The sequence below is a fragment of the Cygnus atratus genome, chromosome 1 (assembly GCF_013377495.2).
Source record: "Cygnus atratus isolate AKBS03 ecotype Queensland, Australia chromosome 1, CAtr_DNAZoo_HiC_assembly, whole genome shotgun sequence".
NCBI classification, from domain to species: Eukaryota; Metazoa; Chordata; class Aves; order Anseriformes; family Anatidae; genus Cygnus; species Cygnus atratus.
The window spans coordinates 48,364,535-48,380,426 of NC_066362.1; the positions used below are offsets into that span (position 1 = coordinate 48,364,535).

The 15,892-nt window shown below is 36.9% G+C and overlaps 1 protein-coding gene across 5 annotated transcripts in view; it reads left to right on the plus strand.

Moving 5' to 3' along the window:
• EEA1 (early endosome antigen 1) overlaps window positions 1–15,892 on the plus strand; it is a 75,551-nt gene that overhangs the window by 25,062 nt on the left and 34,597 nt on the right. For all 5 annotated transcript variants that reach the window (XM_035551564.2, XM_035551565.2, XM_035551567.2 and 2 more), the window contains 6 exons: window positions 754–793; window positions 1,637–1,744; window positions 1,825–1,946; window positions 3,793–3,948; window positions 9,313–9,429; window positions 13,828–14,166. In XM_035551564.2, the coding sequence (XP_035407457.1) occupies window positions 754–793; window positions 1,637–1,744; window positions 1,825–1,946; window positions 3,793–3,948; window positions 9,313–9,429; window positions 13,828–14,166 (882 nt within the window). The remainder of the gene's footprint in view (window positions 1–753; window positions 794–1,636; window positions 1,745–1,824; window positions 1,947–3,792; window positions 3,949–9,312; window positions 9,430–13,827; window positions 14,167–15,892) is intronic.

The window sequence follows — 15,892 nt, forward strand, 5'->3', positions numbered from 1 at the left end:
GTTAGTTCCATAACTTGAATATTGACATGTTCTTGGAAATAAAGCTAGTTATCTCTCCACAGTGTTAATTATATATAAATATGAAGAAAAAAGCTAAGAGTAGGTAATGATTCTTCCATACTACTTCCAACAAGTTCAGTTCAGACTTTTCTTTCTGTTGGGCTTCTTCAGAACTCAGTTTATTAAAGACAATAAATTGAATGTAGTGTTTCACCTGTAACGAGAAAAGTCAATGGGGTCTTTCTTGTAAAAACAAAAAGCAAAAAGCATGGGGAAGAATAGTAGTGTGATTTCACAGAAGTCTGTATGAACTGAACAAACAATTGAAAAAAAATTTGTGTTGTGCCCTAAGGAAACTCACTTAGGTACTATAAGCTACTTAGATAACTATAAGCTACTTAGATAATGGATAGTTATAAACCTCAGAAATTATATTCTGACAGAATGCCGTCTCAGATGTATTTAATAGTGTCTGTAACCTGTGTTTTAGGTCAGATTTCAATATTAAGGAAAGGAAAGGGGGGGGGTTGTGAGTCTTGCAAGTCTGGAAGTTTGATAGCAATACAAGAAATAGAAGATCTTGTCCTTTTCCAGTCTTTCTGATATAAAAATACCTGATTTCAAACAATTATACTGCAGTATATGAGCATAGAAATCTTAATTTTTGTCTTTTCCAAAAGTGGGATGAACTTTTGAAGTAGTAGTTTTTATTCCTTCTGTCTAATGAAGCATTTATCCTTCTGTTTTCTTAAGGATTCTAAGTCTGATGGATTGACAACATCTACATCTACAGGTGGCTAACATTTTATTGTATTAATTTCTGAATTGTTTTGGGTTTTCTAAAGTTTTGTTCAGTGTAGCTTTTGGGTTGATGAAAAAGCAGTTTTGGTAAGCTAAAGACATAACATGATGAAATAGTTCAATTACTGAAAACAAATAACACAAACAAGTGCTTAAGACAGCTATAGAGTAGGGAAATGTTACAGAGGCTTGGGGTCTGTGATTTGTAGAAGTGAGACAATTTTTCTAACTGTAAAAGCGGTTGTGTATTAATAGTTTTAAACTTATTTTAAATTGTTTCATGTATTCAAGCATTCAATTCAAGTCTTTTGCTGAGAAAAACCATGGCTGTATACATTTAAACTGTATCATTTGTCAGTGCTGGTTTATTCAGTGTTCTTCTGTACTCATTGCTAGGAAAGAGAACAGTGAATTTTGTTGTTTTAGTTGTTTTCTGGGCCAATAATTTTTGCACAATGTTTCTTTTCCTTGAAGTACTCATGGAATAAGGTTTTTCTAATGTACCCATGAGTATCCGATCATGATTAAAGAGCTTTTAATCACAGTTCAGGGCTCTGACTTCAGCACCATGTTACAGTGATCTGAAGGGCTATTTGTGACTGGTGAAAACCAATATGTACTTAATTTTGCATAGTACTCCACTAGTAACAGGTTCCACTGTCATGCTCATAGATATTTAACTTGAGTGAAGTCACTCACTTTATTAAGGTAATTGGATTAGCAAAGTGAACTTAGATTAATTTTTTATCTGCTGTGGTTTGATATTGATGTGAGTAACTGTATAACCTTGTCCTAGCAATTCTGGAAAGTAATACTGTTCTTTTTATGGAAATAGAATCATTAGAACGACAACTAGAAGAGATCCAAGTAGAAAATTTTAATATTAAGCAAATGAAAGACTTATTTGAGCAAAAAGCAGCACAACTGGCCACTGAAATTGTGGGTGAGTAATGAGGTCTGATTCTGTTCTCTTTTTATGTAGCTTGTGCAAGTGATCATTTATTCAACTTCCTTCTTAATTAGATCTTAAAGCAAAGTATGATGAAGAAATCAGCCTTCGGGAAGGTGCAGAACAGAAATTGACAAACCTAACACAAGAACTGCTGAAGGAGAGAAGTACAGTAGAAGACTTAAAGACAGAGCTGGTATTCATATCACACTATTAATGTTTTTATAACTTTCAAGTCAAGGGGGAATATACCTACCGTATAAAGACAGCTTTAAAGTAGACAAACTGTTGAAATTGCAGACATCTGATTGTGGGTTAAAAGGAAGTTCAGAACACCATTGTTTCTGCTTTTTTTCAGTGACTTAAATTTTCAACATTTTTCCAGTGTATATTAAAATTTACCATATGTTATGTTGTAGTCTGCTTGTGTGATGCTCCACATTTCAATAATTTTGCAGAGTATTACAGCTCTAGATATGTTACACAGCCCTGCACTTGGTGAATGCCATTGTTGACTTCAGGAGCTGTCTTTAGATCACCCTTTTTCCATGAGGTGTTACGCTATGACTGTCGCTGGACAGCTGCATTCATAAGGAGTGTTCACAGACGTGCTCTGTGACATGGTGGCTAAAAGTCTGGCAGCTGTCATCTGTTAATGTTTTCCCTCTTGCTTTTGGCTGATGATACTGATATGCGTGTATTCCAAGATTTTGGCTCATGGTGACTTTTATAGATAGCCATGGCTTCTGGAAGTGATCTTCATGACTCAGCAGCTGTGCTGCTTCCAAAGCAGTGGCTAAGGGACTTCATAACTTCTTGCTTGTCTTCCACTCAACCACTGCAAAGACTCTGGAGGACAGTAGGGCGGTGTTTATTACCCTTCTTCCCTGTAGTCAGCTGTCCTCAAGTGTCTACTGGTTCCTCTTGGCCATGACCAGCCACTGGACCTATCCATTCCTCTCTACCTGTTTAGTTTTATCTTCCTTTCTCCTTCTAAACTAAAAGAGGGTAAATTCAGGTCAGATATAAGGAAGAAATTCTTCCCTCAGAGGGTGGTGAGGCACTGGCACAGGTTGCCCAGAGAAGCTGTGGATGCCCCATCCCTGGAGGTGTTCAAGGCCAGGCTGGATGGGGCTTTGGTCAGCCTGGTCTGGTGGGAGGTGTCCCTGCCCATGGCAGGGGGTTGGAACTAGGGGATCCTTAAGGGTCCTTTCCAACCCAAACCATTCTATGATTGTACATTCCTACCCTTTTTCCTGTATCCATTCTCTATGAACTGCCAGCACTTTTCTCTTTCTTCAGTGCCCAGTATTGTCTTCCCTCTTCCTTCACTCCATCAGTCTTCTCTTGGAAGGACTTTATGGTGCTTTAGATGTAATTACCAGCAGATTTTACATATGGGTCTAGAGTGAAGTGTGTCTGATGGTGCCTTCAAACATCTCCTTCAGTTGCCTTTTTTTTTTTTTTGTCTGTTCTTGATGTTTTCTGAAATAGAAGTTCTTGAAGACAGAAACAATATCATTCTAGAAGTCTGGGTTGTAGTGGATTGTTATATGTCTCAGTCATGAGAGGGGCTTGTGTGTTTTACCGCAGTATAGCATATACAGTAATTTGTTCCATAGAGTAGTGGAATCAATATAACCTACTTCTCATGGAATTATGACTTCAGATAAATTTATTGCATGGATTGCTTGTCACTTCAGTGTTTTCTCCCAGTGAAGGTCTCCCTCCCGTACTTAGCCATTTACCTACTTGAAAATTATAGGAATTCAATCTTTGGGTCCTTATCCCTTTTTGTCAGATTTGGTTGATATTGGAAAACAAGTTCAAAATCTAGAAGGCAAGAACTGACAAGCAGCCATGAAATCCTGTTTCCTTTGGGAATGATACATACTTTCCTTTTTCTTTTTTAGTTCTAGCTGTAATACTGTGTATGTCACCTTGTCTATATCTTGGTTTGAAAGATTTTGAGAGATGAAATTTGATGCTGGAAGCACGTCTGCCAACATCATATTGCTCATTCCTACTTTTCTACTTTCCAGCTACAAAGGCCTGGCGTGGAAGATGTGGCTGTCCTGAAAAAGGAGCTGGTCCAAGTTCAGACGCTGATGGACAAAATGACTTTGGAGCGTGAGAGAGAATCTGAAAAGCTGAAAGATGAGTGCAAGCACTTACAGGCAGAGCAGGCGAACTCAGAGGTAGTAGTCATACCAAAAGATGTGTGTGTTAACTTTGCTGTTATTTTTTCATATGAAAATGGGAAATAATTATAGTAATGAAAAATCTTCTTTCTTAATAGGATCTCTTCTAACTTATCTGAGAGACATGTTTATTCAATATTGACAGAATTATGGGATTTACTGTATTTACCCTCAAAACACCCCCATGCTTTTTGTTGCAAAACCTTTTATTGGCAGAAAAGTTATTACAAGAGCCTAATAGCAGAGCAAAAGACTTTCTGGTAGAGCTGTGTTCTTTCTACTTGGAGAGAGAAATAGAGCAGTACTTGTGTGATTCAGAGAAGTGTTTCTGATAGTGAGATAAAACAGTTACTGAAAATGATGGCTTTAGTTTAATATTAGAGTTGATGTGTTTGAAAATGGATGCTAGAGTGTTAAAATATATGAGAAGAATTATTAATACAAAGCAGATAATTTGAGGACATGTAATTATAGGACATGTAACTCTTAAGCTTACTGAAGATTTTAAAAATCTCAATGGATATTATGTATATATATGATATATGGTTTTCATTTTTCTTTATCTACCTTTTACTATTGAATTTGGAAACCTTTCTACTGATAGTATTTATTGTAGATATATTTTGTGTGTAAGATACAAATCTCTTCCCCCTCCTTGCGAAAATCTACTACATAATAGCCTCCAAATGTTGCTTGTTATTCACTAGACGAGAAAGTGAGTGATTCCCAGGCCTCACCATGGCTTAAAGTCAAGATGGCAGTATGTCACTCATGGTCTGTTTCAGGCAACAGCACTGTAGTTTTCTTCCCTCTTTGCTGCAGTCTAAAGTAGAAAATATCTTGTTAGTTACTTTTAGTTAGTTACTTTTTTGTTAACATTTTTTTCTCCATAGTTCCTTGGGTTTAAAGCTTTTACATCCCATCTGTAAATAGGAACCTCACTGTTTATTTGAGTTGTGGAATATGCTGGTTTCTTCTCAGAATTACTTTCTGAAGGCTTGCTTCTGTTTTGGCTGAGTCAGTGGAAGAAGTCTTAAATTGCTGATGGGAGATTTGAAAGCATTTGTCCACTTCTGTTATTCATGTATATACAACTGATGAGAACTCTGTGTAGGATGCAAAACTACCTAGCTTTCCCATACCAAATGTTTGTGGTTTTTTTTGTGTGTGTGTGTGTGTGTTTTGTTGTTGTTTGTATGCTTGTTTTTTCTTGGTTTTGGTTCCTCTGCTTTTCCAGTACTGAATGCTTCCATTTCCATGCAGGCTAGAGTAAAAGCAATGCAAGAGCTCTGACTTGGATCTTTTAGGTGGAATCTTACTCCTCAAACTGTCCTGAGATAGAACCATCTCACATCTCTCCTAGCTAAGGCCTGCTTGATGTTGTTTACCATAAATAGTAAGGGAAATCTCTGATAGAGTTGTTGGCAAGAAATCCTAATAAAAATACACTGTCACCAAGAAGGCTTTGTCTAACGTAATTTATTTATTCTGCAGAAGAATTCTCATGCTAGGTGTTGCATCTCACTAGTGGGTTGGTTGGTATAGCTTTACTAACAGTTGTTCCCCCACCACTGCAACAACGCCAGCAAAACAATGCAGAATTATGGTCCCTGGTTAAATGGGTTCACTGCAGGATTCTGCAGCTTACATGAGGAAATGAGTAGAGTTGCTGTAGGACTTCTAGTATCCTCCATCCTGTTGAGACTTCTGAACATGAAGAATTCCTGACATCTTGTTATCCTGGGGTTTCACGTGTCCTAGATTTCAGAAATGCAATTTTGAATTTCTAGTTCTTAATTTTCACTGAAGAACTTCAGAAAAGCTCTGCCCTGTATTATTTTAAACTCCTTAGGGCTTTCCATCCTGCCTTCCCCTGAGCACTCCAACAGATATGCGGAGCTCCAGGAATTGTACAAGTGTACAGTATAGAACTAAATATGAACCTACCATTGTTTTCAAGTTAAAATTATGTGTGCCAAGAGCTTCATCATACATGAAAAAAGGAGTATCACAGTTGGAGTTATGAATATGATGTGGTTATGTGGCCTTGTAAGTTGCTGCATAATTGTAATTTGGTTTTAACTGTGAGATCCCACAACTATGCTGCAGAATTTAAATTTCTTTTCAAAATACAGTCTTTGTACTCTCTTGTGGTTTTGGATATTGTAGTTAGTTTTCATGTGAAGATAAAATGACATAGTGACATAGGTGTAATGAAAATCTATCATCTTGAAACACTCACAGCAACATGAATTGTTCCTGTTTCCTCAAATTAGGTATGTTTTTCTGACATAACTAGCCATTTTAAAATTTAGCTTTAACGTGCAGCTTTTAACGGGAAAAAAGACAAACGAAGAAGGCTTTTCAGTCCTGATGGGAGTAATGGCAAATGGAAGAGAAGGCTGCATGAGAACCCTGGCTGCTCCCAGAAGAACAGCCTAAGAAGTCTTAGATGTAATGGAAGGTTTATAAACTACAGTGCAGTAATTATAAATTGTGTACCTATGTAGTATCATCAGTATGAGTTGGTACATGAAAGAATATGGTATGCAGGGGCAGTCTGTTTCTTCTCAGAAAAGTTACTGTCTTCTCTGCTTAATTCAACATATGACAACAGTAGCCTAAGGCATAGGTAGCAAGACATATTCAAAATAAAAGCTTTTCTGTCAATGCAAAGTGTCAGTAGGTTACACTTCAAAAAAACAAAACAAAACTGAGGTCATAGTGGTGAAAACTTCTCTACTTTAAAACAAACAAACAAACAAAAACACATCTTTGAAAAGTATTAGCCATAAGAAAACAAGAAGTGGAAATTCTTTGTTGGTCAGAATTAGTGCAGTTCTGTCCATAAAAGTTTGGCTGTGTTACACCTCAGCTTTGCTCTTTAAGTCAACTTCAAGGCTGAAAGAGTAAAATGGTTCTTGGGTCATCCTTGGCCATTTTGCTGGGATGGCTGAGACAACGTATATTAATATTGGTTTCCAGAGTGACGCTTCTTTAAAATAAGATAGATTCAAAGTCTGGTTGAAGAGAGTAACAGAGGTCTTCCTAACTCTATATTAGCATCATAAATGCTACAGGAAAGGGAGAACATGAAGAATAGCGTAGCTCTGCAGTTGTCACCTAGAAGTTTTCATTATTGTCCTTTCCTTTTGTTGGGTGTTACACCCTTATTTCAGAGTTGCACCTGAAACTCTGGTGTCTGATTATCTATCTCAGAAGAACGTTCATTCTGAGGTATTCCTTCCATGTATAGATTCACTATAGGGAATCCTGTATAATGAACACATTATGAAAACAACTGCACTGCTGTAGAGCTAAGCATTTTTATGAATCTCTGCAGACTGGGATTTGTTTCAGTATCTGATAAATGTTCCTACAGATTGTTATGTTGAGTGTCTAGGTTATTAAACAAGATTAGTAGATTAAGTTATGGAAAAATATGATAAAGCCAGGACTGTTTTTTTTTTTCCTTCTTTCTTTCTTTTTTAAACTAAGCATAGGCATTAAACCCAGCAATATTTGACAACAAATTTGAGGAAGCTTATCTGCTAACAGCTTTTGTCACTGCTTATTTCCATCTTTCATCCATCCATTTTATTTTTTTTTTCTGCTTTCTAATGGAGACACTTAAATTTGAGGTAACTTTTTTTGAAAACTTCTTATTGTTATGTTAGTTTTCTGTCTTACCAAGATAATTTTAGGAGGTTGTTAAAGAGGTGAGTTCCTATTTGCTTATTGTTCTATTGCTTATTTGTTCATTAATCATATAGACACATCAACCAGACAGTATCTGGAATGAATACTCATCCATGATATATTCCCATTTTAAGAATGAAATATGGGACAGCTCTTTGATTTATACTTGAGAGAAATGTATCTTAATGCATATAAATTATGGTTCTAGTTTGAATGGTTGCAGTGGTAACCTTAGCAAGCTTCTGCATATTTTCTGCACCATCTTCTCTCAGTAGTGAAAACTGTTTTCTAAGAACATCCCGGAGTGTTTGTCTGCCAAAGATGTTTGTCTGAGATATTTGATATTTGAGATATTTGTCTAAGATATTTGTCTGCCCAGGATATATTTTAACTAACAGCTGTTTAATGAAACAGCCTTGTAAAGCACAGGATTACAGAAACTCAGTATTAATAATGATAAGTAGCCACACAATAAATGTGTTCATATCTTCTCTTTGGTCTTCCTTTTTATGTAGGAAGGTTGTGATGTTTGTTGTCTACTACTTCTGATTTTCTACTTTAGTTCATTCTTGAATTCAGCATTTATACCTTTGTGCTTAATCTGTGGTTGTGAGAACAGTAGGAAAAAAAATGAAGGTCATTGAAATAACGTATTTAAAGTGAGTGGATTCATACAGAACATTTCATTTTCTGTATTACAAATATTCAAGGAAACTTCATTGGTGTGTTTGTCAAAAAGAAGCTGAGCATTAACAGCAAGTACATGTCAACTGCTAGCTTCTGGTAGTGTGCTGCAAATATGTTTTAATTAGGTAACTCAGTATTCATTAACCTTCTGTAAAAACAATTACCTATTCTGTCCAGCATAAGGATCAGATTTTACTTTTTAAAATTATATATGGAGAGATCCCACTTTTGAAAGAATCCTTTTTTTTTCTTTTTCTTTTACTATTTTTTACAAGTTCTCTGATATCTGCAGAAGGAATGGTCACAGGGTGACTGAAATACATGATATTATTTCCTATTAAATCGAGCACGACATGCTTTAGGGCAGCTTTTGGTACTTATCTAAAGTGCTTTTTTGTTTGTTTTCCTTACTGTATACAAATACTATGTGGTCATTGATATATTCTGTTTTGTACCAATCCTGTTTGATAGGGTAGTATTTGTTATCCCGATTATGCTGACCTGCAAGGTCGATGTATCCAAAAGTCATACACCAAGTTTGCATCAGATGCCAGACTTGAAGTTTCTAGTGCCTTTTCCAATGCTTTGTCCTTATGAGGCAGACAAAGGTTTTGGTAGTATAACCCCAATGACTTGGGGGGGGGGGCCTTCACCTCGAGCTAGAGCTGTGATAATGATTAATGGATAATCTGTTGTGATTTTCAATGCTTGTGGGCCCAACGTGGTGTTTTCTATTGGGGCAAATTTTTGTCTTCTGAAATAGGATATGAATTAATCTTTACTGGGAAATTATGCTCATTGGTACTTCTGTAGCTGATGGTGCTCTGAGATGAGTTTGCAGGTGTTTTTCCCCCCCTTCCCTTTCCCTGTTTATGTGTATACAAAATGCTTTTTATTTTGCTACCAGACATATTGCTTCAGTTTGGGTTATGCACAACTTTGCTTTAAATGTGGATTTTCTATTTGTCTGTTCAGGCTACCATTAATCAGTTAAGAGCTGAACTTGCCAAAGGACCGCAGGAGGTAGCTGTGTATGTTCAGGAGCTGCAAAAACTTCAAAGTTCAGTCAAGGAGCTAGAACAGAAAAACCAGGTGAGAATACTGTTATTTCCTATGCTTGTCAGTTCACATTAAAATGGAAACATACTACACATTGCCTTGGGAAGTGTTGAAGACTGTAACAAAACACTTATTGGTGTTGCAGAAGTTGAGAATTCCTTTACCATTTTGCCTAACATATGAAGAATATTGTAATGTACAAGCAAACAATGTTTTTTTAATGATCACCAGTACATTTCAACTTAGCTCCTCAGGGTTGTTGTGTTTGCAGGTTTCTAACTGCTGTAGTTTACGCAGCATTGCCATCTCACACATTAGAAGAATAAAGCTATACCCATCAAAATACTGCGATGTTTCCCTAAAAATCAAAAGTCAGAAGGCATTTTGAGATATCGTTGTTTGTCTTACACTTTCTTTGCTTTTATACCAGTGTTGTATTTTCTGACCTTCTTTAGAGTCATGAATGGTGGAAAATTGAAATAAACTCCTGAAGCTTCTTAGCTGAAAGCCCCTGTGAGCTTGCCGCATTTTGTATTTGCATTAAGAAAGCATGTGTTGTTAGGTAATACATAGAGGTAAGGAAAGAAAGGAGACAAGGAGAAAGATGCATATTGGTTATTGGGTAATAAATAGAGGTAAGGAAAGAAAGGAGACGATGAGAAAGATGTATATTGGTTATTGTTGTGCGTGTATATATAACACTGTATGTGTACTGTGAACGTTACATTTGTATTTAGCAGCAACATTGTCAATCTTGGGGAAAAAATGGAAAGGACAGGGACCAAGCAGTGTATACTTAAAGTAATTTAATATTTAAAAAGCATTTACAAAGATATAATAGGGTCCAATTTGGTAAATTAAACTTGCCTTTGGTAGTATGACTCTTGTTTTGGCTCATAAAATAAAGTGTAGAACTGAGATGGTGAGAATTATCGTGCTGTTCTTTCCACAGACCAGCAACACTGAATAAAGCTTTTGGCAAAATTATTGCTATAAAGCACAGGGCACTTGCCTGAATGTATTGCTGTCGTATTTACAGCATGAAGTGAAACAGATCGATGAATAAGATTACCATACTTTAAGAGAGTTTCCTCTGCCATGTCAGGTTAGCTCCAAACACCACTTGAGGAACAGAAAGAGCAGAAGTGGCAGTGAGCTACTTTTCTTGTTTCAGTGACTTAAAGCAGTTTACAGCCACCTCTTTATGCAGCTTATGGTATGTTAACCAAGGAATCTTGGCCTTGGAGGAGTTGGACCTAGAGTTGGAAAAGGTAAAACTAGCTTCCCAAACAACAGAAATTGCTCCACCTTCAGTGTGTGCTCCTTGAAGAAGCTGTCAGAAAGGGAAGACATGCTATTAGTTGCATGCATACATGACATTTTGCTGTGTACATCCTGGTATAATTTCATTCTAGTGTAGGAAGATATTTCTGTGCACTGATGCAGAGTTTTCCAAGATCATGTACAACTCAAGTAAGCAAGCTGTTTCTTGTATTTCCGGGAGCTATACTGAGAAGAGCAGATGACAAGTACAGATCACTTTTCTGAGACCAGTAGGAATTGACTTCCCTTCATTTATAAAACTCTGTAATTATGGGGCTTGGCCTGCTTTGCACTGCCAGGCAATGCTTTGGAGGCCAGTAATGGCCTGTAGCCCAGAGGAGACCTAATGTGAAAAAACAGCATCTCCCCGAAGTATAAGACTGGCTATAATTTCCAACTCATTGCATGTGGGTTTTTTTTGTTTTCTTTTAGGAAATTTTTGATGCATTATCTACATGGAAAAATGCTTAGTTTCCAACCTTCTACTGACATAACTGTTCTGAAATTCAGCTGGTTACCACAGTGTTCATTCTTTAATGCCTAACCATTGTGACTACACAGTTTGTGTTACATTCTTCTTGCATGTTTCCATGGAGCAATATAAAAGAAGGGATCAGAGTTGTGTTTCAGCTTATATCTTGTGAGCTTCGAAGGCTCAGGGCTTTGTTGCAGGCTGGAACACACTGACAATCCCTTTTTCTTTTCTGTGGAAATGAAACCCAAGCCATGGGGAAGAGAATGTGATACATGCCTTTTTTAAAATCTGGGATGCAGCTGGGACATGCATCCAAACAGGAAATGCTACTGGGTTCCCTGATAAAACCTGAATGATGATACATACATTGGCAGCTCTGTGGCCTCGAGTTTACTTGTGGGCTCCAGACACGAACAGAGGTAGAAGACTGTCAGACAAACACAGCTCTTCTCTTGAGAAAGCAGCAGTAACTGTTTGTGGCTTTGTCAAGCTATTTGTGACTGCAGAAGGTGTTCAGCTTTCAGGGGCAGAGGCTCTGAGTTGCAGCTTGTTGACTCAACCTTGCAGCTTTAAACATGAATATTCACTGTTGTGGTGCTCACCAGAGCAGGGAAGAGAAGAGAAGCGCCAAATACAGGGCATCGTCTTGAACCATGTGTAGCTGCTGCTCTTGGCTGTCCTTTGAATAACTTGTAATGAGGTGATGAAGAAGCTTTGCTTCTCTTTTGTTTTAAGTAAGGTCCATGAAAGCTTCCCAAAGTCTCATACTGCTTCAAGACAATGTTGGTTGTTCCTTTTTTTTTTTTTTATTTACCTCCCAACTTTACTTGAAAATTTGTGTGCTCTGCACTGACTCGTGATGAAGTCGCTCACAGCAGTTCTACATTTGACATGTGGATCTAATTATGAAGTATTAGTAATACTAATATCTTTTTTCTAACTTGTCCAGTTCTGATGAAAAAGCTACTGTGGTGTGTTAGTATTTTGGGAACATGATTCAGCATAAACGTTAATGATCCTGGCTGGCCATTTCTTGTTAATGAAAAGGGAATTGCAACTTTATTTTAGATTCAGAGTGTGAAAGCAGTAGGAGCCTTGTCACTGACTTCAGGAGGGTAAAGGTGACAAATGACCTCATTATGTCCTTGAAGTTTTCTATTACTTCTTGTTTTATACATTTATATATGCCTGTACAAAAACTTCTACATACCTGTAACAGCAACAACTTGTTTTGTTTTTCAAGAAACACTTTAAAATACACTACTTCAGGGATACAGCATAGTGGATAAACTTTAGTCTCAAGACAGAATTTTTGGATGAACCATATGCTTTAGAAAGTATATATTTTTAAATGGACACTTAAGGTATTAAATGTATTTATTCTCACATGGGTTGCTAGACTGCTAGAGTTGTCATTTTAAAGATTTATTGCTGTTTTCTAATGTTTCTTTTAAAAAAAGATACTCCCTTTTATCACTAGTGTAAAATAAAAGTACTGATATGTGGTTTCTAATGGCTGATATAGCTGTCATTGGTTAAAATCTGTAAAGAACAGATGCAACTTATTTGGATAATGCCCTTTTTTTTTTTTTTTTGGCAAAACAGATTTCATCCCTGGATACTATGTGGAAGTGTGCTTTTAAGATGTTCAGCATAGCCAGAATTACAGCTCTGTCTGTCTTCTCTTGGAACAGTGTTGCTCCAGAGTTGCAGAACTGTCTGAAGTTTTCATGCATAAGATTGACCTCAGTGTTGGCATTTTTTCAAGCTGACTTGTTAGAAATATTCTTTCTTTTTCTGTGCTTTAATTGAAATGGTCACTAGAGAATGTAGTAGTCATTGAAACTGCAGGAAGAACACAAGCATTTGAAAGGTGTGCATAGTAATGCTCCTCTGAGATACTGCAGTATCTTACTAATATCTAAATGGAACTTGCTAACACGTTTCAAGAAGACAGAATGAATTACCCAAGCTGGGTGGTGACCAGGGCCTCCTTGCAATTGCATTTCTGTGCTTCAGAAAATTCCAGTGGAAGATCGAAATGGTTCTCATGGCTTCTTTGTCATGCTTGGAGATCTCTGAAATTGAAGTTAATGCTTAACGTAAGCTTGGGAGAAAACATAAACTTTTTGAATTATATATTGTCCATTAAGATACTTAATTTCTATCTGAACATAGTTTTGATTAGGTCATGAAAAATTGGTTAAAAAACCAATGTAATAGCTGAAAGTTATCTATAAATATATATATATATGTATATATATATATATATTTGGCGTGTGTCAATGTGTGTTTTCTCCAAGCAAATACAGTTGTAATAGCCTGCAATTTGAATTTTCTGGGAAAGCAAATTATTTTTCAGGATACATGAACAGAGCATGTATGGTGTTCTCAGTAAGAGGAGGTGGATTTATGTGAGAATTTGAAAACCAATACAATCAGGTGAAATTCTAGGCATTATGGTCTCCAGAATTAACTTCTGTAATATGAAATAGAGATCAGAATTTCCTTTAATGAGATTTTTGAGAGAGTTCTTTGCTGTTGTGCATCGGCACTTGAGAAGACATTTGTATAATGTATTGAACGGGTGTAAGCAGAATTGCAGTTGAACTGCTGTGTAACTTTGTTTGTAGAGCCTGAGCGAGAAGCTGCTGAAGAAAGAGCAGGAATACAGCCAGCTAGAAGAAAAACATGATGAGATATCTGTGAGTAAAAAGAATGTGCAGGCAAGCTTTCACCAGAAGGACCTGGACTGCCAACAGCTTCAGGCAAAGCTGTCTGCATCTGAAGCCTCGATACAGAGATTACAGACAGAGCTAGGTGAGAAGGGAGAGGCAAGCCAGAAGCTTAAAGAAGAATTGTCCGAAGTAGAGACAAAGTACCAGCATCTCAAGGCAGAATGCAAACAGCTCCAGCAGCAGAGGGAAGAAAAAGAACAGTATGGCCTGCAGCTCCAGAGCGAGCTCAGTCAGGTAAGGTCATTAAACCTCCCAGACCATCATCCTATTAGGACTGTTCCTTAAACCATACCATTAGGTTTTATTAGCTGTGCTTTTCCTTGTTGAAGGGGAGTGCACAAGTAGCTAACTGGTATTTCAATAAATCACTTCTTCTTAGAGAACTAAGTAGAAAACAGGCAAAAAGAAGAGTCTGTGATATGAGTGCTGAAAGCCTTTGCTGTTTGTATGTCATAAGAATCCTTTTCATAGGCCCAAACGCTCGTCAAGGGCAAATGAACACAGTTGTAGCCCCTGTGGCACAGTCAAACTCAATGAGATCTACAATTCCAACTGTGTTTCTACGTTTTTACTTCTGGGAATACTAATATAACATCTAGATATCTGTAGTATAATTCACCTTTTTCTGAAGGGGAAACTGGATTTCTGTTCTAGTTCTGTTCTAATTACCTGTCTTTACACAAATAGCTTTCAGTTTTGAAGATGTAGCTTATTTCTTGTGTTCTGAGAATTTACAGGACTCTCTTGCATATGAATAAATAAGATTTTATTTATTTAGTGAAACAGATTTCTTGTTCATTCTCCTTCTCTTATGGTGTTAAATGAACTCTTCCTTCATCCTCCATCTTTTTCCCTCTGCTTTTTTTTGTTGATGAAAAAGGCATAAAATTCCCCGAAATAAGGGGTGTATTGTCAAATGAGAATGCAGCCCAGAATATTTAGTTTCCATGGAAAATATGGTAATGGGCAACTCCTAAGAAGTCAGCAAGATTATTTATTTTGGTTCAGTAATATAGCTGAATCTCTAAGGAGTCGAGGCTATGAAAAAAAATCAGGTAGAGTATCAGAAGTAGTAAGATTACTACTTGAAGTCAAACTACTCCATAGGAAGTGTGAAAAAAGTGAAAGTCCTCTTTTTACATTAGAACTGAACAATTGCTTGATTTGTTTTAAAATTGAATAGTGAATGTAGTAGAGAATACTTAATGTGAAGAGCAGGGATAATAAGGTCTTAATGTTGCTTCCCTTGCACCTATCCACCAACACATTCTCTTTATGTTGTCTGTGGCTGTGAGAACGCCCAGAACAGTCATGCCTCCACTATCTGCATATTCTTCTGCTGTGTACGATGAGTTATGGAAGCAAGACTTTCATACAACATTGAGCATGCTGACTTTTGAGGCTGCCTTCACTCTGTTTTATCTAGTGTCTTGGGGAGTAATACATTAGACTGAAGAAAATTTGCACATCAGGAGTCATGTTCAGTTCTAAGATAGAATTATTTATTTTTATTTTTTTAAGATGAAGCACTTCATTTTAAACTTTTGCTATAACTTTATTACTTTCAAGTGAGTGTTTCTTAGTTTTCAATCGTTTGTCAAAGTTGCAAGCTCTGCATGTATAGTTTATTTTTCGAGAAAATAAACTATACAGAACTTCATTTATCTATTTATGACATCCCCAAAATGTCTTTCCTTCTTCCATCAGTCTTTTTTTGGTGGGAGAAGGGAGAGAGAGCTGTATTCTGCTTAGTCATCTGCTTAGGAATCTTCGTTGGTAAAACTGCCTCAGTCTGTCTAGGCAACACATATGCAAGCTTCAGAAGCAAGTAAAAAAATTAGTGTTGAAATCTGGCTTCAGATTGTTAGGGCATTTGGAGAGGGATTTTTGAGGTGGGCAGATGAAGAAAGATTGTGAATGATGCATGGCTGAATGAATTCCTCTGAAAGGAAATGCAGGC